Here is a 26,450-nt window from a genome sequence, read left to right on the forward strand (position 1 = left end):
GCGTAACTTGCACATTTTTTACACGTTTGAAACACTTTTTAGCAATTCTCTGAAGAGAGTTTGTGTGGCTTTGAAGTTGTTTCTGTGATATAAGTAGCGCCAGTGGCTCCTTCAAGCGTCTTCGGCGTGAACAAATCGTGCCCGCTCCTCTTTCGCAGCACGTTGCTCCCCTTGCGTGCGTCGGCATCCGGTATGTGTTGTATTTTCGCTTTCAGTGGCTACATTAACAGTTGAAACAGCCCGAGGTTTCATGATGCAGTGTGGGACAGTCGTCGCTTTACCGGCAAAAGTAGTTTCAGTGTTTGTTTTCGTTCTGTGGGCGTATGATGTGCAGAATACAGATACTGTCTTGACCATCCTGAACAAAGATGTCGTCACTCGATACCGCCGGCGCTCGTTTTAGCATTTGTTGGCTATTTTTTCGCTTTGCCAGCCACGTGTAGGAAGTCCTGGTTGCGCTGCAGGTGTTGTTCGCGATGATCTTCGTTGCCCAAGTTGACAAAACCGCTGTGTGTTTCTTCGGTCTTTCAGAGTTCAACGACATGGCACATCCACTCACCCTCGATTCAGTCTGGCTCGACAAGGCAAAGTATGACGATGCCGAGAAGCAGTACCTGTGCTACTTGAACAGGGATCAGTTTGCCAAGGTGACGCCTCTGGCCGCTTGTCGAGACCCGAGCATTGGCCGTTTTCTTTCTGGCAGTGCACTAGCGATTAATCATCACGCTAAAAGAGGCGGGGCATGCGGTCACTTTTGCTGCCTACCGAGACTTCGCTGTTTAATCACGTTGTTTGCTGTGGCTCGAGGCGTCTGCATAATCGCTGGCTTCACTGTGTCTTCGAATGTTGCCACCGTAAACGCAGACTTGAATGTAATCCTAAAAGAGAGCAGTCGTGTGTTCGCCACCTTCAAAGAGTGCGGATACCGCTGAGCCGGCACTTATCGCTTCATCCGTTTGAGACGTGTCTTGTTCTTGTCTCTCTTCCTCCAGGCTAAGGCGTCTTCCCAAAGCTCCCAAAGTTCCTCTCTAGTCGATAAGATAGCCCAGGCTCGGCAACAAATTAAAAACTCTCTCCAGTCAGTGAGTAGCACCCTTATTGCCTCCTACCCCACTCATGCGCTTCGCCTGGACGGCGAAGTATTGACGTGTGGAGGTTGACGTGTGGAGGCCTGTTAGTCTGTTTTTCACAAGCCTGAGGCATGAGTCCCACCTCCCCATTCGTATTCTTTATATCTTTTCGCGCACGCCTTTTGCCCTTCTTTTTTGTTAACACTTATCAGTCACTGTAAACATAGTGCTTCGCAAAAAAAAAAAAAAATGCCTTGGTGGCGAACTAGTTAGACCTCTCGTTTTGCTCTCATGTCCTTGTCCCCTAACTTTAGCCGCATATGTCTTACTGAGCATGTTATGCCACCCAAACTTCTCAAAAATTCTTTTAAATTATTTGTGAGCTTTCACTGGTACAATTGAAAGCTTGAATTACAGGGATTGACTAAGCGTGAGCTGTATGTCTGTGCCCTGTATAAGTCTTGCCTGTAAATGAAGGTGTCAGTCAATCAAGTAATTTTCCAAATTATAATACGCTTGTGGAACTAGAAAGAAACATAGGTTGCTTTCATTTCTGTGATGTTTATCCTACTGCATGTCTGGTCATTGCATGCTGCATTTACTTTGCTTTTGCTGCCACTCGAGGCTCCACTTCTGCAAATTTTATTTTGATATAGAGAGTCACAAAATTCGAGGTTGCTGCTTCCTCAGCAGAGGAGGAGGACTAGTTGCCATGCAGTGACTCAGGACTTGCCTGTTCATTGTGCTTAGCCTACTGATGTCAAGGGCTTTTTTCTTTGGCTCTCTTGCATATGTGACCTTGTTTTCCTTGGCTCTCTTGCTTATGTGACTGAGGGCTATATCCTAAACTATCAGTTTAGGAGACATTTTACACAATTTAGCAACGCGTATCGCAAAAGTTTGGCCTAGGGTAATTTTGCTCTTTTTTTCCTTTTGCTTCCTTGTCATGTCATGGCATTTATGGTTGTGGAGTTTTTCAAGTGGGAAATACCATGTCTTGGTTTCTGCTTCAAAAGTGATTAGGAACACTTCTCAATGCATTTCAAACAGCATCATTTTGATTGTCAGGGCCAACATGTGAGCAACCCTGGTTTGCACAAAGGCAACTGTTTAGCTGTTTGTGATGGCCATATCATAGAAAAGCTTTTTTCACTGCACCTAAACCCAATTACATGACATGGTTTGACACTGACAAGTTTCTGGTCTGCAAATACCACTCATCATACTCAGTTTTGCTCGAACAGCTTGGCATAGCGGAAGTGATAGCCAGGTAGTTAAACGATCGTTTCTGCTTCTCACAAATATAACTGTTCAAGCAGCTGTTCAAGAATACAAATATTTGTCAGATAGGTTTCCTTAATACTGCAAATATCCATGCACAGCATATGAAATGCACTCATGCTCATCAGGTGCAAGCCTTATATATGCGTTGCCTGCATTTTTGCCAGGCACTGGAGGCTGACAAATAATCAAATAAGTAACTTTTGTCGCGGTGTTGCAAGTAACAGTAACAGTTTTGATGGGTTGGCACAGTTCATGACCATAAAGAGCAGACTCAAAATAACAGCACTGAAGCAACTAGGAAAAGCAGGTAACCTACAACTCATGTAAATTGGACAGACATGAATATATACACACACTGCTAAACATTAAAATATTGAAGGAAATATCAAACACAGAACAGCGTCAACCACGTTCTCATTAGTCCATAATTATTGTCCATGTGTTGTGCATGCTGTTATTCGCTATGGTGATGTCAACGCATGTCAACAAGTAAAGTCTGGTGTCACTGCTAGGCAACTGCAAATTTCTTTGTAAAGACTGTGCTATGCTTCTGAGCAATGCTCCTAAGTTAGCAGTGTTTCCAGCAAAGAAACAAGAATGCTTTCTTGTAACATGTAAATATTGTAGCAAACCTCAGAGATGCTGCTAATTTTTTTTTTTTCATTCTCCCCTCTTTTCTTTCTCTTTCCATATTTCTTTCATTTTGCTTTTTTTTTAAGCCTGTTTGTGCTGTGAGTGGCAGTGTCATGGTCCCTCCACAGGTCAAAATATTTGTCTGAAAGCTGTGTCTGTTTAAGGCATCAATGTGGAACCAATGCAAAACAGATCTCGGTTTGATCCCTGAATTTCTTGAGCATGATATGGCGCCTCTTAAGCAAGAAATCGTAGTGGACAGCACTCATAGAGCCCGGTGGTGGAAGCAGAGACTGGACTAGCGCCATCAGGCAAATGGGCTAGATGATGGTATCTGCGACATCAACACATTCACCTGATAAATAAATGGCAATTCTTTTTGGGCCTTCTGTTCCTACAAGTTGGTGACATCGGACGTGATACCAAATCACCACTGTATAAGTCTACCAAGCCAAATTCTCGCTGGCAGTTGCGTGTGCTGGGAACTGTGATTTAGCTATTGTGCGGGAGAATTATAGAAGTGGCTGCCTGTAGAGTTCAACAAAATCAGCGACAGTGAAACCGCTCAGTTAATAACTGCTTAGTGTTTATGATGTTCATATTCAAGTCTACAGTGTACAGGCTTATCCTGATAGGTACCCATATGGTTACTATAGCACCTGAGCTGTACACAGTTGGTTTAAGATTTCGAAACTGGATTTCTTGTTTTGTATATCAGTAGTGAGGACAAAGGGACATCATTAAAATTTCTAAAAGTAATGAGCGCTTCTTAATTCTGTCCCACTTCTCTCGCTATTTATCATTGCACACAGTTCTTTCTTTCTTCTTATGTGCACAGTTTCTTGCAATAATTCTGTGTCAAGGCATCTGCAGTGTTGAAAGCTATATTGTGTAGCACAGAACCACATTTATTTGTTATTGCCTTGTTTCCACATTTGATGCGCACCTGTTCGTGACATTTGTGTTGTGTTTTCTTCAGGCATGCAAATGCTATGAAGAAAATTGAGCTTTCACTGGTGTTTTCAAGGCACCTTGTCAAGTGTTGATGTGTGTCTGATCTAGTAGTGAATGTATAAAGAAGTTGCTGCACAACTGTGAGTGTTAATTAATTTGTGCCTAGTTGGAAGTAAGACTGAAGAGCTCCTACTATACCATTAAGTATCACTGGTAACCATTGGTGGAGTATGAATGTGACAGTTCAGTTTTCTGGGTCTGTAAAATGTTCGCCCAAGTCAAATTGCAATGTGATATGGCTTGTGTTTTGTTGGATGACATTGGGCCATGCATGTACACTCCATTTGTATTCCTTAGAAAAGTGCAGGATGATGAAAATGCTAATAGTTTTTGTTTTTATGTGGCATTCAAAAGGTAGTTTTCTGAATTTGTAAGATTGAACTCACCAAATGGAATTGAGATCTGTGTTGTGTTAGGAAAAGAAATTGTGTTCAAATGAAGTGATTGGAATACTTTCTTTTGTGAAAGTTGCTTTAGTTTGGTGCTAAGTATCTGTTTGTGCTGCAAACTGTTTTATATAATCTATGGCCTCTATCTGGAAACATCTTTAAGTCCATTGAAGTTCATGTTTGCCACACAGCACATGACCAAGGCTGCACAACACAACCCTTGCCACTTGCGAACATCGCAAATTGCACATTTCAAATTGGGGTTTTAACTTGAACTGCTTAGTATCGCAAGAGCAGCATATGAACATGAAAACATGTGGGCAGTTAAGGAACTGGTATTGGACGCCTTGGAAGTTTCACTACATGTATTCAGTACTAATTCTACTTAGAACTTGCAAGCATTTAAAGTAGACCATCAGGTGTATGAACGCTTACTATAAAAGTTATAGATTATTTACAGCCATGTCCTTATGTAAGCTTACAAGTTCTCACTAATCACTTTCTTATTTTTTTCCTTTTTTGCGCCTATGCAACAGTTAAGCACACTCTTTAGTTTTAACATATCTTCATTCTCTACGTAGCTGCATGCTTTGGGCTCCAAGGGACACAGTAAAATTAAACCGTATTATTAGATTACCCTTGTACAGTACCAAAAAAAGCTGCTCGTACTGTGAGAGGAAGCTTGAAAAGACAGGAAAAACAAGACTTTTAGTGAGACCACCTTTTAAGTTCTGGCACCACCAGCTCACCATGACATCACGGATGTTAACCATGTCTGCTCAGGCATAGTTAATTATTTGTGAGTGAAGATGGGCTACATTGTATTCTGTAAAATCCAAAGACCGAATTCGGCAAGGTTCGGGACGATTTTCTGGCTCACAAAGCCCAAATACGAAAATATATTTTTGAAGTTCGTGACGTCGCACTGATTTACTGGCACAGGGTTTCATGCGTACTTCGAAAAGATTGGCCTTCATTTTTTTCTTCTACTAACCAACCTCTTACCGCAAAATTAACAGAAATATACACTTGAACCTTATTATAACAAGACAGGATGTAATGAAATAATGGATATAACAAATTAAATACAAATCCTCTTGAAATCCTCATAGAGATCCATGTATTTAAGACCTTGTTTTAACGAAGTAAAATTGCTCTGTCAATGGATACAACAAACTAGATTCATCTACGAAACCAAAAATACCAACCATTGCACACTGAGCATATCGCTTTCCGCCGGGTTCTGCAGTCGTTTGGTGCAGCAATTCAAAATTGCTGATTGAGTTCACCATCGAGCAACACTGGTCGTTCTCGCTGACACGTGCATAGCTGCTATGCACAGGCAGCACTTCTTGCCTATTTTATTGCACCTTTCTCGCTGCGGCATGTACAGGGTGTCTACCAACCGGGAAAACCGGGAAAACCGGGAATTCTCAGGGATTTTGAGTAGTCTGGAAAAACTCAGGGAAAACTCAGGGAATTTGTGCTTCTATCAGGTAAAATTAGCTGTAATTTTTTTAGAGGGTCAAAAGTCGCGGTAATGCTGGCTCGAGAAACAGACAGGACTCGTAACGAATCGTCGTCGGCTGGAGGAGTTGCCAGTGTACAGTCAACGACCGACTTTCCGGATTCCCAATAACTCGGACGGCTTCGCGGCACCACCACGTACCCCAAAGAGTCAATGCATCATAACGTCTGAAATTTCAGACGCAAGAACTCTTCGCCGTCCGATTTTCTAAACGTTTTGCGTGATCGCAGGTCCGAGACGGCAATAATGAAAACCACCACCGCTGCTATTTTGATTACCTCGCCGCCTTGAACCGGTGCTCTCGCACGCAGATGCACTGGCAGCCGTAACCACCACTGCGGCAACGCTAGGCCTAGCTGCTTCGACGTTCACTGTTAAGCTTCTTGTCGTTCGGTGCCGTGTTTCTTCATTTCTCCGCTGACAGCAATAATTTTGTCTTCGAAGCTCGGAAAGCACGGCGCATTGCATAATGCTCTTTCCCGAAAGTCTGCTTCGCCTCATTACAGTTGTGTAACGCGGTGAAGCGTAACAAGCGTAGGAAGGGGCAATTGTCGCGGCACACTGTATGTATTCCTTAATTTTACACGTGTGCACCCGCCCTCACCTGTCACAGTAGGAGCACCGATATGCCTAATAAGTGCACTGACAGGCATTGTGAGCTTTTTCAGACGTACATGTGTCGATTTTAGCCCTTAAGGGCAGTCAAAGACATGAATTTATTTTTTCGGACTGCCGGATTTTTCGGAAGTTTTCGCGGCCCCTAGGGGGTCCGAAAAATTGGACGTTGACTGTAAATTGACCAAGAGTATTCTTCAAATGGTCCGTGGGGCGAACGCGCGGCGAAAGGAGGACGAGAACAGAAAGGATCGACGCACTGGGGAATGAACGGGGAATTAAGTTTTGCGTGATTTTGCGTGAAGGGTAAATAAATGAAAAAAAAAGAAGTATGCGACCGCTTCTTTGAAGGAGCCTGCGCTCAAAAAACAAATTGTTGGCTGATGCTGAGATGCAGGTGTCCCTCATCCAAACCAAAATAAACTCTTTAAAGCAGTGAAACCCAACACTGAGGCGTCTTGCGCGAGCTGAGAGTATGTCAGGACAGTTGCATGACACTGAGCATGCTATCAGTTGATAGAAATAGCTCATATTCGAAAATATTTGGTTCTGTATGCATCTCCTTTTTATTTGTACTAGAGAATGTCCAACTAGATTTGAAAATATTTTCGAAGACATTTTATTTGCTGTGCATTTTAATAACTCCTCCCTTATAATCTTTTTTTTTTTGAATAACATAAACACTACTCCTTAGTATTCAAATTGGATTAGGTCGGTTTTCTTTGAAATTTTTTTCATATGCTCACTAGAGAGTGACAGCATAGGGCGATATGATTTCAGCGCGACTTGACATAAAACATAGTTCTGCATCACTCAGGGAATTTCGCAAAAGCACTCAGGGAAAACCTGGAAAACTCAGGGAATTTGGAAATGTCAACATGGTAGACACCCTGATGTAGCTGGCATAACTAAGTGCACCTTCCAAGATCACAGTCTCGGAGCTTACGCCAAGTTGCACCACACCACATATCTGTAAGGATGCTTGTGCGTGGGATGCTTAAAACTAATGCCTGCACCTCTCTCTGTCACTGCGGTGCACAGCGCTGCACTGACGCAGCTAGGCATGACCTCCAAGGTTGCATGAAACCGGCACAATTCTGTCCAAACCAAGCCGGTGCCACGAAAAAGCGGTGGATCAGATAGTTTCATTTTTCAAGGACATTGACGTTTCTGGTTCTGTTCTAAGTTCTGTCAGCTGTAATTTGACAGGTTTGCAAAGTCTTGCGAAAGTGAAGCTACCTCCAAAAGTCGCAGAGGTCGCCCAAGAATACTGCACTAGCTGCATACGTAGTTGAACTGTGTTGTGTGCCACATTGTGCTCGGACACGACAGTCTTCGTTCGCTTCATGACATGTTAGCAGTCAAAACTGGCAAAACAGCATCGCTGTTTTGCCAGTTTCATGACAATATGAGCAAGCAAAATAGAAATCGGAAGTGAGACTATCACATTCGAAGATAAGGGCATTATTGTAACGGCTGTTGCGTCAGGTGCTAAAAAGCCACCTGTTGCACATGCCAGAGAGTCTGTTGTTGTTTTATTCAGTTTTCATCGCATATGCGACCGCATAGCAGTTTATCAGGCTTCGGAGCCGTAGACTTATTTTCATGTTTAGAGTTACGCATACCATTGCATTGGGCATATAGTGCTGCAGCAAAGGGCAAGAGTCGGTATAACGAAGTAATTTTGGCTTTCCCTTCAGCTTCGCTATAACGAGGTTCGAGTGTAGTTGCGAAAAGTTCTTTATTATTGTAAAGTTTAGTGCTTTTATAACCCCGTTTAACTGCCATGACTAATACAGTAGAAAGTTTAGAAGTGCAAAAGAAAAATTATGTGTGGGTCTGTTATCGCAAACACCAGAGACCAGTGGAGCTGGGCTAAGGCCAGTAAAGTAGTGCCAAACCGCACACTTAGTCTAAGTTTTGCTGGGCTTCCCCCAGCTCTGCTGGTCTCTGGGGCTTGCGATAGCAGAGCCATGCATAATTTCATTTTTCTGCTGCGAGAAAGAGGACCACCGAAGCAAGCGCACGGGTTTTTGTCAGAGAGCAATGACGTCATACCACCTCTGTCCCCGCCGCACCGCTCCTTTTCCCCGGCTAGGCTCCAACCACCCTCGCTGTGTCGTGCTATTTTTATACTCTGCTTTCATTCTATCTCAGCTCTCTCCCCCAGCTTGGTGAAGCTGTGGATGTCAAGGGAAACCTAGCGGAGTTCTAAGAGCTCCACTGTAAAATTGACAAAAGTCATTATGTATTATTTTCCCGTCAGAATGACAAGAAACTGAACACATACATATGTGCAATAATTGCCAGTAGTCACGACGAGTTAACTTGTCATAAGGGGTTAATGTGACTATCTTGTAGCAAGTTTCAACACCACTATTAACCAAAATAGTTTTACATAGAGATAAGCCGTAATGTGGTTTCCCGAAAGAAGGGCCAACAAATTTTATGCGTGTAAAATAGTTTTCAAGTAAAACAGTGATATTTTTGTACAAAATTAAGAAATATGCGAAAATAAACTGTAGTAAAATTAAGCTGATACCAAACTATATTTTGATGCATTCTAGTATTTGATGTATATATATATAAAATATACCTATTGTGAAGATACGCTCTGCATGAGGCTAGGCCGCAAGGCAAGCTCCAGATATAGTCAGTCATTCCATGTTACTCCCCAACCAGTAGCACGTTTAATTGCAGCTACATTGGGTTCAGGCAAATAAAGCAATCGGTGGTGTTTGGCTCTAACAATTTTTGTTGCTGCGTGCAGTAATTTTTTTGTTGTTGTTGTTGCTGCGTGCAGTAAGTAACACTTGCAGAGGGAAAGTTGACTGTCACATTGTTACACTGGTGGAGGTGCTGGGTAGGCTTCATGCTTGGCACTCCTTCGCAAAGCCGACGATCAAGTCCGGAATCACCTTTGCGCATTGAAACACCGATCCGCCAGTTCAGTCGTCACCTGGTAGGCCTAGTGCCTGAGTCCAGTCCTCTGCAAGAAACCTCGAGAAATTGTTTCCCTCCTACAACTATAATGGCCACCGCAGCTCCATCACAAGTAACACTGCAGAATCCTGTGGTTCTGGAGACATTTCACGATGATGCCTTTGAAGGTGTCGAAGATTGGCTAGACCAGTTCAGACAAACTCGAGAGACAAACTCTCGAGTGTCTATTTCTATCTGAAGGACAATGCTTGTATGTGGTATGTCAACAGGGAGAGGAGTTTTGCCACGTGGGACGATTTCTGCACACAGCTGCTGGATACATTGTCAAGCATAGACAGGAGGGAAAATGCACAGCGTCTCCTTAAAATCTGCACTCAGTTGCTATGTTCTCAGAAGACATGCCAGAGGAAAGAAAGTTGTAGTATCTCTTGCGGGGAGTGAAAGAGCAGCTGTTTGCTGGCTTTGTGTGAAATCCACCGACAACAGCATCAGTGTTCACAAAACAGGCTACAGCCATTGAACAGGCCCTACAGCACCGATACCGCCAGCATGACATGGGTAACTCGGCAGCAAACACTTCCGTACTGGCTGCAAGTAACGACAGGCCTCTGTGTGAAGTTATCCAAGAGGTTGTGCAAGAACTTCTGCAGCTCGGATTTGTTATTGCGCCTACGGAACCGGCACCTGCATTATCTTTTGTAGCTGATGTGGTCTGGGGAGAAGTTCAGCAAGCTTTTTCATCACCAGACTGTGGTAACATGCCACAACGCCTTACTTATGCAAAAGCTGTTCGCCATCCAATCAAGGCATCTTCGACGGCGTTGACACCCACAACTAGAACATCGCCTAGGCTACAAACAGAGTTAATATCGTCACCCCAGTCAACTCTACTAACCCCGCCGATCACGCCAGCACAAACAATGCCATTTCTAGCTCAGTAAAGTTTTCACTCGCTCATCACTCGACATGTGCACGCCACTCCTTGGCTCCATGGAGAGTTGCCGCCAAACTGTCAGCGTCAGAAAACCGATTTGTGGCACACCGTTGACCAGTGTGCTACCATTGTGGCGAAGCTGGACACTTATATCGAGTTTGCCACAAATGGAACAACTATCATGCCACTCAATACCCAGCACCTCCACCAGTGTAACCAAGTGGTATCGACAAGGACGCGAAACAGCACCAACAAAATACCTTATCAGTCAAATAAGAACCAACAGTCTTCGTCTCCACGCTTAACCTAAATACCCGCGCTACTTCAACCTCGTCCCCACTGGCACATACCCGTGGCAATATAATTGTGCCAATAGGTAATAAATAGGCTGGCCTCATTGATAGGCAGTGAGGTCACTTGTGGGTTGCAACATATATCTGTTAGGCCGTTGGTTAGGTTTGAGGTCGGAGTGCCAAAGTGAGTCTCTCGCAGTGACACTCCTTTATACTTTTATTAACTTTGCAAGAGGAATGTCGTCGTGCTTTGGATACCTTTCCCACGAATCAAGGGGGGGGGGGGTGAGAGGGTAAGGTGCGCATCGCGAGAGCGAGGGAGAACCAGGATTGGTGTAGTGCACCTCTCCCATGTCTACGCTAACTTGACGCATCTGCAATGTACAAGCACGACTACGCGAGTACACAGGAGTAAATGTGCGCATATGCACCCCAGAATATATGTGTATAGTGTGTACCTTGCTCATCTACATGTACTGCTGTATGCCCCCTTATGTAAGGCCTTTCAGGTGGAATAAATGAAATGAAAAAAGAAAACATCATGCAGAAAACTCCCCTCGTAATAAAAAAATAACATACAGCGCGAAGGACAAGGACAGCGATAGACGACATACACAGCGCTGACCAAAAATACTAGGACTTGCTTAGGAACAGCGGAAAGACGAAGGGAAAGGGCCCATTGTACTAGAAATGAAGTGAACTAAGCTGGTTGCTTGGGCTAGTTCGTAATTCATTATCTAAATTTTCAAAGCTTTCCTTCGCGCTGTACGTTATTCTTTAATCATGAATTACCAATTAGCCCAAGCAACCACCCTAGTTCTCTCGTAGTTGTCTAAGTATGCATAAGCATTGTGCAGTTTGCTCATCTACACGCAGCCCATGTCATTATCAATGTTATGGGACTTGATCTGACCAGTATAAACCCTTAACTCTCATTGGTCCTTTGCTTATCTTCGATAGTGAACGTAAGGTATGGTTAGTAAAGGTAGAGTTCATTACGGTACTCAAACCCACAACCACTGGTGTTGATTAAGGTGAAGTTAGTTAGACACAATTAAGATAGTTAATTATAATTAAGGTTAATTTAGTGAAGCTGTTGCAAAACCACCACTACATTTGCTGAGGGGGGTATGCAGTGCTTTATTGTTGGTTCGAATGCTTGTTTTGAACTTGTTCTTTATTGAAGTCTGTTCTGTGTTTTGTATTGGTGGTTTCAATGAATGTATGCACTGTTCACTTCACTTATCTGAACGTTTGTAGCCTCTGCCTTACGTGGGTATGAGCCATTCATTGTCTTAGTGACAGACAAATTTCTCGTTTGGTAGGCATATAAATGCTTATGCATTTAAATAGGAAAGTGCAATATTCTTGGTTGTCTTAGTATAATTTTTTTCCTTTCCAAGTGTGTTGCTTTCCAAGTGTGTACCTATGGTTCTTCGGCGGTTGTGCTGTTTTGTTGGTTCATTCTTGGTGTTAGAGCTGGTCTGTTGTGGGAAAGGAGGAGTCATGTGGTGTGTCGTGCTCCTCAATGTCACACAGGGTGATGCACTTGTCAAGTCTGGCAGTTCCTCTCATGATGATGCCTTCCAGAGGAAGATTCTGCAGGAGCACAACGAAATGAAAAACGGTGAGTGGTCTGCCCCGTTGTGCTTTCTTGTTGCATAAATCAGTGCTAATTGAACCAGTTTGCCTTGGGTAATGTTTAATGAGCCATGTGCGGATTTAAAACATGTTAGGTGGTAAAGAGTAACATACATTCACATATTTTGGTTAGGGAATACCCGCTAGGTAACTGGACGGAGGGGGTGCCAAGATATCAGGTGCAGCCTTCTCTTCCAAACCTTTTCTTTAACAATGCTATAAATTAATGTTATCAAATGGTCCATACAACATTATTTCTAGTTTCAGTTTTCTCTTATTGTGTTCCTTGTATACACTTTAAAAAAAGTTTACACCTTTGGGTTGTATTTTGTCCCCAAACAATAATCGTCATCTGTCTTGCCCGCATTTCCTTTCTTTAACGCTGCAAGCCCGGTACTTCCTAGTTGCGAATGGCTTGCGCGTTATCAGCTTGACACAACATTCTCGACAGAAAGGTAGCGAGCGCAGAGAGCTTTCGAAAGAGGAAACACAAAGACAGATGACGATTGGTGTTTGAGGATGAGATAAGCTCCAAAGGGTGTAAACATTTTATAAAGTGCAGTGGCATGTTGAACATTAAAAAGATTGCGTAATTTTGTGCGTAATAACAAAAGATATTCCGGTTTAATAATTGAAAATAGAAAAGAAGAGGCACCCTCTCTTGCATTGCACTTCCTAATAGAAAATATCAGCTCGAGACGAACACAAGTGGTGCCCGTGGGAGCTGCCCTTTTAAAGTGGCCCTGTTACTACCAGCACTGTTTTCTTCTTATCGGATAAAACTGTACTAGTTTCACTTGTTCTTCAAGTGTGAAGTGCAAACTACACACACCGAAGTGCTGAAAACGTGTTTTGTATGTGCTACTTCATCTCTGCAGATGAAAATTACCACCTTCGGTTGCTGCAATTACTGCAGAGTATATATGTCTGAAGCTAAGTAATGTACTAAATATTTGGATATTGCCATTTCCATTGGAGCTGAGGCATTGCTAAGTAGCATAATGCATACATAAATAATACCTATATGCTAACTGTGCATTAGAGCACCTTCACGGCAGCCAGGTTACGGACATATTTTCTCTCCTTAGTTGCTGTCGCTCAAAGCTAAAGTGCGCTGTGCAGACTTAGTATGGCAAGCTGCAAATCTTGCTTCCCTGTGCCTTCCTTGCACAATAGGAAGCTTTGAATTTGGGACAAAACATGTACTTTAAAGACTAGCCTGCAAGTGTTGCAAAACACTCAAGGTTCGTGACTTTTCCTCTGTGTGTAGCACTGCAAGAACTCCTAGCTGCATTGCGCAAGATGGAGACACGCATCGCTGAACTTGAGCAGCGTTGTCCGGCTACAGGCAGTGTACCAACAGCCAAGGTAGTGGCACCTCAGGTGAGTGGATAGCTTCTAGTGTCTACAAACCAGCCAGCTGTGAGAACAGTATGGCCAAGCCTATACGCAGTGCGCGACTGACAGAAACACTTGTTTCCATCAGTACTGTGCTGCCTGTAACCATGTATTCATACGAAGTAGCATGATCATGGCATTAATGTGGCATACTGGCAATAATTTAAGCCCTGTTACTTGATAGTTTTGATAGATTTAAACTGATCTTGCCATGTTCTGAGCACAAGAGCACTTGGAAAACATCCTGTCTCTTTCCGATGTGTGATTATGTATCAGTATGTACTCTGCTGTTGCATTGCACTTAAACAACTTGTTCTAGCTGTTAGATGACAAAGAAGTGTGATGTGAAGCATTTCATTGTACAGAATTCCACGTGTGTAATTAATTGTGCTGCTTTGTGCATACAATCAACAACCGATAATTCGGACAGCTTCGCGGCACCGCCGATGGCTCCATAAGTTTAATGTGTAAAGATAAACGATATTTGGGACAGCCGTCAGCTCTACATTTATCTCTACTCTGTTTGTGGCTGTAGCCTATGCCGACTGTGCTGACATTATCTCCTCTGGCAACTTCAACAAGGCATCAGGTATGGCCTTGGAGACCTGAGGCATCAAGTGGGGCCTCGGAGATTACACATTCGACAGTAATCCCTTAGGCCTTGCCTTGGTTTGAAGACTTTGCAGGCGTTGACAGCGCGGTGTTGTGTGCCGAACTGAACAATGACAAAATAATTGAGCAAGTTCTCCCACCATCAAACAGTGACTAACTCAGATGATGTGCCATGTGCTCCTGAGCCTTCACATGCAGACTTTAGCCTTTGCAGTCCTTGCATTGGCGTACAGCGACGGCAGTAAACTGACAGAAATACAGGCGTACTTGGTTGCACCTAAGCAGAAGTGCCTGCAGCAATGAATCGTCCACGTATTCCTTGCACAGGGGCCTTAAAACATAAATGAAATGATCTTTTTTGGATGCATTAGTTTTTTTCGGACCTTCGATAGTTCTGACTTATGTACGTTCCCCGTGGAGTCTAAATTATCGGTCATCAACTGTACAGTGCATTATAACATTGCAAAACTATCTTCTGCTTTTATGCATTTTTTTTGTGCTAGAATTTGTATAAACACCAGCACCTTCTTTGCCCCACACATTTGTGGCGCTCCGCGATTTCTGCACTGTGAGGCTTGCCTGAGTTAATTAATGTGTGGCCCTGAATACTTACCCAAAAGTCACTGCTTGCTACAATACCAGCTACTAAGTGCAAGTTATCAATGTTTTGAATTAAAAAGAGCCAAATTGATTAGATATTACTGTAGCTTGCATTTAAATGGTCAACTAGCTTCAGCTAGATGCTGCTGGTCGTTCACCGCTATGTCATTTTATAATCTACCAAACCTCTACAAATAGCTCACTGTTTGTACGAGTAAAGTTATATCTAGCAGCATAGTAGCTAGTCTAATTTTATAACACAGAGCTTATGGATACCTTCGCTCTTACATCCTTAAGCATATGCAATGCAAGCTTAATCTAACTCCCAAGTCTGTGCCTACCGTATTTACTCGCATAATAATCGCACTCGCGTAATGATCGCACCCCTGAATTTTGTCGTCAAAATTCAATTCTTTTTCCTTTTCCGTGTAATGATCGCACCCTGAACTTGTCGCAGCGATATGTCGTGTGCCAAGTCTAGCTAATGGTGATCGCGCTTACCATCGGTCGAATGCTGTCAAATACTACGCGAACAACTCTTGAAGACGTACCAAGCTGTCTGCACACACCAAGCATTCTTAAGCAGATGCCCAATTTCATTCCCTTCATCACTTTCCGCACTCCCATGAGAAAAAAAAAAAAGCTACAACCAAACTTGCTTTGGCTTTATTACTTGTAAGCTTTGTAATGGTTTTGGCCAACAACAAAAAAGGCGCCTTTCAATTCTTCTCGTCTGCGCTCGTGAGCACGCAACAAATCGCGACGGACAACTATAGTGGCCACGTTTGCACTAATACGTTAGAAGTGCACCCTATTCATACGGCGACGCTTGTAACACAGCTGAGATATTTGCTCACCCTTAGTGGAAACGTGCTGTATTAGGATAGTAGTGAAGACAAATGTCGCAGTTTCCGCAGCATGCCCGCCATGTGTTTCTATGTCACTGGCAGCTATGCACGCCCACCTCTGTTTTTGTCCCCTCAAAGAGGACATGGCTACGGTATTGTCGCAGACTTGCCGATGTTAACGGTATTATTCATTACTGATACGGAAGAAATTGTTTCAATGCGCGTAGTGTACGCATGAGAACAAAAATCGCGATCGGCTCGTTCAGCTTGCTCCACCGGCCGCCATATTTGTTTTGGTGTCCCACATTGTTGCAGCGGCAGCCGCCTGCTTGTTGACCTGTTGTCATCCACAGCAAACGTGGGATGAAAAAAATATTATTTTCACGGGAAATTTAATCCGCGTAATAATTGCACCCCTGACTTTGCGTCAATTTTTTTTTTACAAGAAAGTGCAATCATTATGCGAGTAAATACGGTATACGCTGCATATATTGCACATGCACGCATCCTCACCTCTTCCGCCTTTGTGAACATTTGGCAGAGGTAACAGTAGAAACTCCTTCTTCATTCACTTGTCGAGGCGGTACTGTTAGCATTGAGGCAGTGTTGCAAGATAGCAATAGATGACTTCAGATAGTGATCAGACTTTGTGTGTTCTTTCTTCAGGCCAAGGTTGCAAACCATGTCCCTGCCAAAAAGGAGGTGGCAGATGATGACGACATCGATCTTTTTGGTTCAGAAGATGTAAGTTGGCTGTTTCTTCAATCGACATGAAGAACAATATTGCATGTACATTCCTTAATGCTTTCTAATTACTTGTGTGGTGTCCGTCTTAGGATGAGGAAGCAGACAAGGCAAAAGAAGAACGCGTGAAGGCTTACCAGGAAAAGAAGTCCAAAAGTGAGTGTCTTTTATTTCCCCAGGACTGGAACTGTGTGGCATTTCCCCGCAGGCTAGCTGAGCCAATGGTATACACTCTACAGATTTTTTGGATGCCTTCGTGGCACCGTCACATACCCCATGGTCAATGTAGAAGAACGTCTGAAATTTCTAACGCAAAATCCCTTCACCGTCTAGTTTTCTGGACTTTTTGCCATGACCGCAGATTCAAGCGGCGTTTTTGAAGCCACCCCCACCACCATTTTGATTATCTCACCGCAACAACGCTAGCCCTGCCTGCTTCGACGTTCACTTCCAAGATTCTTGCTGTTCTATGCCATGTTTTTCATGGAAAGAATTCACCGCTGTCAGCAATGGCGCTGACTCCACCTTAGAAATACTTGCCAATGACTTCGAAGCTTAATAAAAAGCACAATGCAGTGCATAGTGCTGGTTTCCAAAAGTCAGCTTCACCTTAATACAGCAGCATTACGCAGTGAAGCATACCAAGAGTAGGAAAGTGCAATTGACCTAGGACACAGCATGTGTTACTTATATACGTGAAAGAAGAGGATTAACCGAGGGGCCCAATTTTTTTATTAGTCATATCATAAGAAGCCAACACATGTATGCTTTATACACGTGTGTGCCCGCCTTGTAGTGTCACAGTATGAGCACTGATGTGCCTAAGTCAACGGGCAATCTTCCGAGCTATTTCAGACATGCCTGTGGCAATTTGAGCCCTTGGAGGCAGTAAAAGGCATGCATTCATTTTTTGGGACTGCCCTTTTTTTTTTCGTTTTCGTGACCCTTAGAAGGTCCAAAAAATCTTATGTTGACTGTATTCAAGAATGATTCCTCTCTAGTTTCTCATGAAGCTGCAGAACGTCTTGGGTGTGATTGATGGGACACTGCCTTGCAAATCTTCTGCAGGAAGAAGAGAAAAGCCATAGTTCTCAGCAGGGGTGCCTGAAAAACTATAAGGGTCAAACCTGTGCACAACTTTCAAATACATTTACATACATGACAAAAGAATGCAGGACAGCAGTATCATTTCAGTTTGCAGATTTGCTGTTGACTGTGCTATGGTTCATGCTGGTGCGAGTTTTAGAGTGCTGTAATACATTGACACTAACAGTGTAATGTGGCGTTGAAAGAAACAGATTGATGATGGTGTTGTCTTGTACACGCAGAGCCTCAGGTGGTTGCTAAGTCTAACATTGTGCTAGACGTGAAGCCCTGGGATGATGAGACGGATATGAAGGCCATGGAGGAGAATGTCCGACGCATTGAGATGGATGGACTGCTCTGGGGAGCTTGTGAGTGCATGACCCTTTGTCTTGTCTCTTCTGCGTTCTGCCATGAGTTTACACTGTTTCCAAGTGTAGTTTACTGTACAGACACAGAGAAGTCCTAGTTGTCATTGTTTTTAACCCTTTATGGAGACTATATAAATTTTCTTGCAGAGTTTCGATTTTAAATATAGTGTTTCTGGCTAACTGTCTTCAGCCAACATTGATTGACAGGCAGCACACATCATTTGTTAATTAGAATAGGAACAGAGGACGAGGAAAAAGTAAGGAAGGAAAAAAAAGCAATTCTAAACTGAAGGTGCTGCAGTACAGCATGGTGCCACTGTTAGCGCTCATTCACACCGGTGATTGGCAGAGGTCATGCATTCAGCAACTAAAAAAGGATTCACGGCAACCAATGTTCAAACTGGAAAGCCCGACCTGCCCACCACCACGTCAAAGCATCTCATGATTCATGCCCTTCATGTCTGCTCGTACCGCTATCACCACATCAAATAAACGTCAGCATATACAAACATTCTCTTCCTGCGCATCTGATGGGTTCAGAAGCATTCGCTAGACTGAGAACTCAAGCAGCAAGTGACTGACCCAATACGGTCACTGTTCAACCAGAATAACCATTTGTGACTAGTTCTGACAGGCTTAGTCGCACCTCTGCGAGTCGTTAGTGTGAATGAGCCCTTAGTGCATACATCTCGGGGTGTCTGCCAACCGGGAATTCTCAGATTTTTTAATAGTCTGGAAGTTCTCAGGAAAAACTCAGGGAACTAGTGCCCCTATCAGGGAAAATTAGCTGTAATTTTATTGAAAGGGAACGAAAGTCGCGCTAATGCTGGCTCGAGTAACAGGGAGGAATCGTAACGAATCGTCTTTGACTCCGTGTTGTCAGCTGGAGGGGTTCCCAGTGTACAGTCAACGACAGATTTTCCAGACATGATTTTTGGGACATGCCCAATAATTTGGACGGCTTCGCGGCACCGCCACATACCCCATAGAGTCAATGCATAAGAACGCCAGAAATTTCGGATGCAAGAACCCTTCGCCGTCTGATTTTCCGGACTTTTTGCTGTGACCGCAGGTCCGAAATGGCATTAATCAAAGACCACTGCTGCCATTTTGATTATCTCGCCATCCGCTGGCTGCCACTGCAGCAACACTAGGTCTAGCTGCTTCAAAGTTCGCTATTAAGCTTCTTGCCATTCGGTTCCGTGTTTTTCGCTGAAAGAATTCACTGCTATCAGCAACCACCGACTCTGCCTTTGTAGTCTTCGCGATAGGCTTCGAAGCTCGGAAAGCACAGCGCGTTGCATAATGCAGGTTCCCGAAAGTTAGTTTCGCCTCCATACAGCGATGTTACGCGGTGAAGCATACGCGAAGCATTGCGGTGAAGCTTAACAAGCGTGGGACGGGGCAATCGTCCCGAACAAGTATGTATTCCTTAATTGTGCACGCGTGCACCTGCGGTCTTTATCACAGTGCAAGCACTGATATGCCTAACAAGTGTACTGGCAGGTCTTCAGAGCTTCTTCGGACGTGCATGTGGCAGTTTGAGCCCTTAAGGGCAGTAAAAGACATGCATTCATTTTTTTTTTTTTTCTGATGTTTTCACGACCCCGAGGGAGTCCAAAAAATCGGACGTTGACTCTCCAACTGACCAACAGAATGCTTCAAATGGTCTGCAGGGTGAATGCGCAGCGAAAGGAGGACAAGAACAGAAAGGACTCATGCGTTGAGGAATGAATGGGAAAAGAAGTATGCTGCTGCTTCTTTAAAGGAGCTTGAGCTTAAAAAACAAGGCGTTGACTGACACTGAGATGCAAGTGTCCCTCATCCATACCAAAATAAACTCTTTAAAGCAGTGAAACGCAACACTGAGGCATTGTGCACGGGCTGAGAGTATGTCAGCACAGTTGAGGTTGACGTTCCAGCTACCGAGAGAGAATATCACTTATGACAAAGTTCGGGCCTAATACCAATGAGCTTGCTATCAGTTGATAGAAATAGCTCATATTCGAAAATATTTCTTTTTGTGTGCATCTATTTTTATTTGTATTTGAAAATGTTCGACTTGATTTGCAGTGGGCTTCACCATTGTTTTTTTGGGGGGGGAGATATATTATTCGATGACCTTTTCTTTTTCATAAAATGCACTACTCCTTACTATTAAAACTGGATTAAGTCCTTCTTTTATTTTTTTAACATGCTTACTAAAGAGTGACAGCATTGGGGCAACATGGTGTCAGCCTGTTTTGACATAAAAGAAAGTTCTTTGTCACTCGGGGAAATTGGAAATGTCATTGGTAGACACCCTGCTTCTACTTTTGCCTTAGCACCTCTGTTTTATTTGCTCATACCCTTGCATCTGTTGTTTCATTGCAGCCAAACTTGTGCCCCTGGCTTATGGAATCAAGAAGCTACAAATTGTGTGCGTTGTAGAGGATGACAAGGTCAGCATTGATGAGCTCCAGGAGAAGATTGAAGGCATCGAAGACTTGGTGAGCATTCCTCTTGTTGTCCTGAAATTAGAGCAAGATTTCATGGCTAAAACATCAGATTATTAAGAGTTTTTACTGTGTGCTACAGAAGCGCTCCAAAAAGAATGAATTGCATGAGAAGTTGGTGCTTTCATAAGTGCTCTTCTGACTATGCGGCCTTCGTTGGGTACAGATTGCGAGGTGACGTGGAAAATACAGGAGGGCGAAAATGCAACATTCAATGACAGCATCATGCAGCAGTTTTTTTAAAAGGAACAAGCTTGCAGTGCAAACCGTGTTGACTCATTATTGGCTTTTTCAGCTGTTTGCAGTCTCATTTCCTCGTTTGTTACAGGTACAAAGTGTGGACATTGCTGCATTCAACAAGATCTAAGCCCGACACCGGAATGACTTAATAAATTGTGTCCCTTTTTGCACAACACCACGCGCTGTCTTGTTCTTATTGAAGAACACATGATGTTTGAAGGGGAGACACTCCTCGAAATAACTTTTTCTTTATTACTTGTTCTATAGGGCTCAAAATTTAGCAAATTGTGGAGTTTTCTGTGCAGATTTCAAATAAGTAATTACTTTTTGTGTAGCTTTATAGTTTTTGAGTTATGTGGCGTACAATAGCAAGATAGTCATCCTTGTGGGCACTTTTCTTTTTATGTGTTAAATTTTCACAAAGTGCCGATATCTACCCAAACAGGATGTACAATTACTGAAAAAACTCATTATAAGAATTGACCTTTTGTCATCTATTTAGTTTCTTCAAAATCCAAAGGAATATTATGAAGCACTTTAGGGGGATAAAAATCCAGGCACATTAAAAACCTTCACAAAAGCAAATTAAACTCCAAAAAGAGGGCATTTCAACTAATTTTTCTCAGTTTTCTGAAATATAACCTTGTACTTTGGCAACTACAACTCCAAAAAGAGGGCATTTCAACTAATTTTTCTCGGTTTTCTGAAATATAACCTTGTACTTTGGCAACTACTGCTTGGAGATGTTCCAATTTCAAGCAGGTATCAGCACTGTACATATCTTCAAGAGTATGTATGCCAAATTTCGTTAGTATAATATAATTATGAATGTACAAGGTTATTTTCATAACCTTGTAAAAATTAGTTGAAATGTCCCAATTTTTTTTTTCATAGTTGCAGTAATTGTATATACTGTTTGAATAGATGTCGGCACTTAGTGGTCTACAAAGAGCTCAATGCGTTACAGCACAAAGCTTTTTATGAAAATTTATTAAGCTATAAAGTGCCCACAAAATCACTATTTTGCCATTGTGTAGGACATAACTCGAGTACTATAGTGGCTACGCAGAAACTAATGACATTTGAAATGTGCTTGTAATGCTCTACAAGTGGGTGGATTTTCAAATCTCTAGCACAAATATTTCAGATATGCTGAGCATGGGATAAAGGCTCCTGTTGCCACAGCCACATTCTGTTGGAAACAAACGATAAAAATGCTTGTGTACCATGTTTTGGATGCATACTACAGTACTCCAGTGCGCTTACAATCAATCCTGAGCCCCCCCTTCCAGCCCCTCATAGCCCGTGAGTTGCTTTGGGACATTAAACCCTTTACTAAATCCTGTGACATTTTAATGTTTGTTCCTCAATGTTCACAAGAGATAGCATGTTCAGAACACTGGTGGAACCTTTGTCGTCCATTTACAGTCGAACATTTTGTTATAAAGAGGTTGCATACGACATCAAAAGGCCTTCGTTATATCGGATATTCATTATAAGCATATATTGTTAGTGCCGATATTAGTGAAAAATAATTTAGATTTACTTTTGTCATATCTGGTAATTTGTTATAACCTTCGAGACCTCGTATATATTGTACATTGGCTTCATTTCTTTTCAAAGTTAATTTGGAAATGATTACATAAAATATTTATACCATATATGAAGCCAGATGTCTGCAGAAGTGTATGAAAGTAATTTAGTTATATTTTTGCCACCAGCTTTTGAGAAAATTGACAATTTGACATAAGCCGTTTCTATTACCACAGAAGACAAAAAGCAACCATGATGCACATTTTGAATACCTCAGAATGACAAAGATCCAGGAGGCAGTGCAGACATGGCAACCTACCACAAGATTTTGCATATCCATCTTTCTGTTAATGCAAATGTTATTATCATGTCAAACATGAGATTGTCACTTTGTCCACATATGCAGTACATGGAAGTCCTGCTTCTGGCATTAACAGGAATACAGTAAAACCTCATTAATACGTACATGCATACATATAAATATGTACATACATAATGTCATTCACTATGACAACGTGGAAGTGGGTGATAGCCCTTCAGTCTCCGATTGATGCGGCGCGTGCGTTAACAGTCTGGGTGTTCGCAAAGACCGAGATGGAGAAACTGGCTCGTGGCCTTGCCGAGTTAGAAGATGTCGTCATCGCTGCAAGTGAAAAGCAGATTTTTTTTTGCTGCTTGCTTGCAGTTAAGATTTGTTGTGTGTTTTAGTGAGGATTAGGACATAGTTGTTTTCTGGCTGGTAAATATATAGCCTCTCATCTGCCATTGTCAGTTGATTAGTACATCCTTTAGTGCATACCTGAATCAGATTCCCCGCCAACTAAGTGTTAACAAGGTTTTACTGCACTTAAAAGATTGTTTTTTCATGTTTGTAACATACCTGTCAGGAATAAGAAATAACTTGCAAAGCGATTGTACCATTGCCTTCGGGTATCAAGGTTTCGAAGCCTTCGTCAAGATGACGAAGGCTTTGAAAGAGTGGTACGTCGCAAGGCCAAGAGAAGAAACATCAGCGGACGGTCTTCGTCAAGTAAGTCTACTGTCATGCCACAGCGAAGGCCATCTGCGCACACTATTCTTTTCGTGCCGGACACACCTGCCGACAACCTCAACCTCCTTAATAGACAAGCGATTTCCGTTTCTCTGGAGGCTCTTGTCCCAGGAGAAATCAAGGATATCAGAATTAATACACGTACACGTTTACATCGATGGCTCAGTCACATCTGCAAGTTCAGCTGCTGCTGTGGTGATACCAACAAGATCCATCGACATACAGCTAAAAACGTCGCATGTATCATCAACGACAGCTGCTGAACTGGTAGCCTTGCGTGCGGCTCTCCATTTCATTCAGGAGGAACCACCGCATGCATGGTCAGTCTTCTGTGATTCCAAGGCAGCCCTACAGAGTGTACTCTCAGCACTGCGCCATGGATCACATTAACAGCTCGTCGCAGAGATCAGAGAAGTACACCATCGCATAGTTGACGAAGGACACGATATTATATATCAGTGGTTGCCTAGTCACTGTGGCATACATGGCAATGATCGAGCAGACGCAGCTGCCCGATCTGCCCACGACGGCGTCAGCTGCGTTGCCATTCCTCTTTCGAGAGCCGACGCAGCGAAAAAACTTGCCGTACTGGCAAACGACCTGACATTAGCTCAGTGGAATTCATCCGATTTCACAAGTGCATGACTTCATACCCTGGACCCTAATTTACAACTCCGTATTCCGCCTGAGCTTCCACGACGCGACTGTACCCTTCTAGTTTGTCTATGGCTTGGAGTAGCATTTTCAAATGCGTACTCCTTCCTTATCGAAATGTCCAACAACCCACTTTGTGACTTCTGCGGGTGCAATGAAACAATCGTGCACCTTCTTTGTGAGTGCTCTCGTTTCAACCCGCAAAGAGCAGTCCTCTCAGCCACCCTAGACAAACTGGACAAGCGCCCACTAACAGAAAACAAGATCCTTGGATACTGGCCTACGCGAACATCAGCGCGATCGGCTATGAAGGCGCTGCTGCGGGATTTAAAAGACACTGGACTTTCTGACAGATTGTGACTTCACTGTGTGACGCAGGATTGTACGGTGCACTGCATAACACTAGGAACGCCTTAGCGGGCTGCTTGACAGTGCCCACAGAAACAGTTTGTGTGTACAGGCTCGTCCACTCTTAGGGTGAACACGGCTCACCGTGGCCACGCTCCGCGGGGCGCCAGTGCGTCCGGCGCGGCGGCGCATCGAAGCGAAGCGGCGCAGGCGCACACGGACCTCGGGGAGGCGCTTGGCGTCGTCTGCTACAGCGCTGGAGCGCGCCGCTCTGGCTTTGCTGTAAAGTACGCTTCGCTAGACCCAGGTGACTGAGCGACCGAGGCGGCTTGGCGGGAAGGCGCACTTCACTTACTGGAGCATTTTCCAGCTAGTTCGGTCTACAGCTTGTGAACAGCCTGCTTAATCAATATACATTAACAGAAACAAGCTTATGACCACATAAATCACTTAGCATCTTTTTATAAGTGATGACGGTAAAAATACAGTGATTTTTTCGCGCTCTTTATTAGGCTGTGGCGTAGAGGCGACGCTTTATAGTCGTGCCAGAGACGTCACCCAGCCAGAGGCTGTTCTTAATTTCCCGAGCGATAAAGGTCGGGTTTGCAGCAGCCGCCGCAACAATGGTCATGTATTCAGCTTCAGTGGTCACTCTTTGGCGGGCTTTACGGGGAGCATCCGCAATTCTTCCATCCTTCTTGTAAGCCTGGACTATTCGATTCACAGTTTTCAGTGGCCTTTTTGTCATCTACGATATAACGCGTTGAGAATAGTTTTGTAGGCACAGATCTACAATGCGTCGTCTTTCTTTTTCCGGTACCCGCGACATGGCCAGTTTCCGAAAGTGCACCGGGGAAATAAAATCCTGCACTGTAACAGCGTTTTTGTCGCCGAAGTGCCCCGGCAGCCGACAACCGAACAAAATGCAATTCATCATGCAAGTCGATAGAAATGCGACCCGCCGTGGTTGCTCAGTGGCTATGGTGTTGGGCTGCTGAGCACGAGGTCGCGGGATCGAATCCCGGCCACGGCGGCCGCATTTCGATGGGGGCGAAATGCGAAAACACCCGTGTGCTTAGATTTAGGCGCACGTTAAAGAACCCCAGGTGGTCAAAATTTCCGGAGTCCTCCACTACGGCGTGCCTCATAATCAGAAAGTGGTTTTGGCACGTAAAACCCCAAATATTATTATTATAGAAATGCGTTTGATGGAAACACCTCTGGTGTCTTTCGATTTGACGAGTCATCCCAGAATATTTAACTCGTGAGCGGCCAGTGACTCACTTGAGCAGTCGTTGGCTGCACCACATCAACATATTAAGCTAAAATGGAGTAGCATGACCTAAGCCAAAAAAGGGGGGGGGGGAGGGGGGGGCTCGGTGGTAGATCCGGCTGACGCCCATGGTCAGTTAAAAAGTAGACTGGCCCGAACATAGCAATCTGGCTTGGGCCGGGCTTGGCTTTTACAATTGAATGTCGAGCCCGTTGGCCGACCACCGGCATGCTGTCGGCAGACGACACCGGGCCGGCCTCATGACCGCCGGTTTAATTATCATGGCCACGTTCGTCCAACACACGCACCGGCCACTTCCCCATGACGGCAACAGCATCGCTTGTTCAAGGCAAGGGTTCCTGTGCCATATCCATATTTGAGTTTTACCCACTCAGCCTCGCCACCCCCCTAACCCCTAAAAAAAGAGAAATCAATTCCTCCTTTTCTCCAAATTTATCCGATGCCCCCCTATATGGCGTAACGCAGAGGCCATGTGCCGCTTCGGGACGCATACCGCACAATTATATGCTAGTGAGAATATACATATGACCGATTCCGAGGAAGTACTGAAATGAAATACAAGCGAGTAACGACTTAATTACCCGGCAAGACGTAATTTAAGCTAGAAAACAGACATGTAGATTATAGATTTTCCACTTCAATTACGCGGTCGGGCAAGGCCTGACTGTCCCAACGTGGGAGCGGCCCGCGGCGCATTGAGTCGCGTACCTCAGGACCTTATTAAGGTTTTGCATCCATTCATCCATCCATTCAAGTACCTATTCAAAACGGACAGAAAGGGCATTCGCATGCGGTGTGCATCGACTCCAAGGAGAAAAAAACAAACAACCAAATA

General features: G+C 43.7%; 1 protein-coding gene across 4 annotated transcripts; it reads left to right on the forward strand.

Annotated features, from left to right (window-relative positions):
- Window positions 1-51: 51 nt before the first annotated feature.
- On the forward strand, window positions 52-20,910 carry LOC135905532 (elongation factor 1-beta-like). Of its 4 annotated transcripts, none has more exons than XM_065436489.2 (10): window positions 52-190; window positions 532-647; window positions 993-1,082; window positions 12,243-12,330; window positions 13,615-13,727; window positions 16,469-16,546; window positions 16,639-16,702; window positions 17,875-18,000; window positions 20,374-20,489; window positions 20,824-20,910. In XM_065436489.2, the coding sequence occupies exons 2-10, from the start codon at window positions 543-545 to the stop codon at window positions 20,860-20,862; spliced, it is 819 nt and encodes a 272-aa protein (XP_065292561.2). In that variant the 5' UTR covers window positions 52-190; window positions 532-542; the 3' UTR covers window positions 20,863-20,910. The 4 variants fall into 4 exon arrangements, with proteins under 4 accessions (XP_065292561.2, XP_065292563.2, XP_065292562.2 ...); XM_065436490.2 differs by lacking the exon at window positions 52-190 and adding an exon at window positions 236-464; XM_065436491.2 differs by lacking the exon at window positions 993-1,082.
- Window positions 20,911-26,450: the final 5,540 nt, after the last annotated feature.

Source organism: Dermacentor albipictus, chromosome 3, assembly GCF_038994185.2.
Source record: "Dermacentor albipictus isolate Rhodes 1998 colony chromosome 3, USDA_Dalb.pri_finalv2, whole genome shotgun sequence".
Classification (NCBI taxonomy): domain Eukaryota; kingdom Metazoa; phylum Arthropoda; class Arachnida; order Ixodida; family Ixodidae; genus Dermacentor; species Dermacentor albipictus.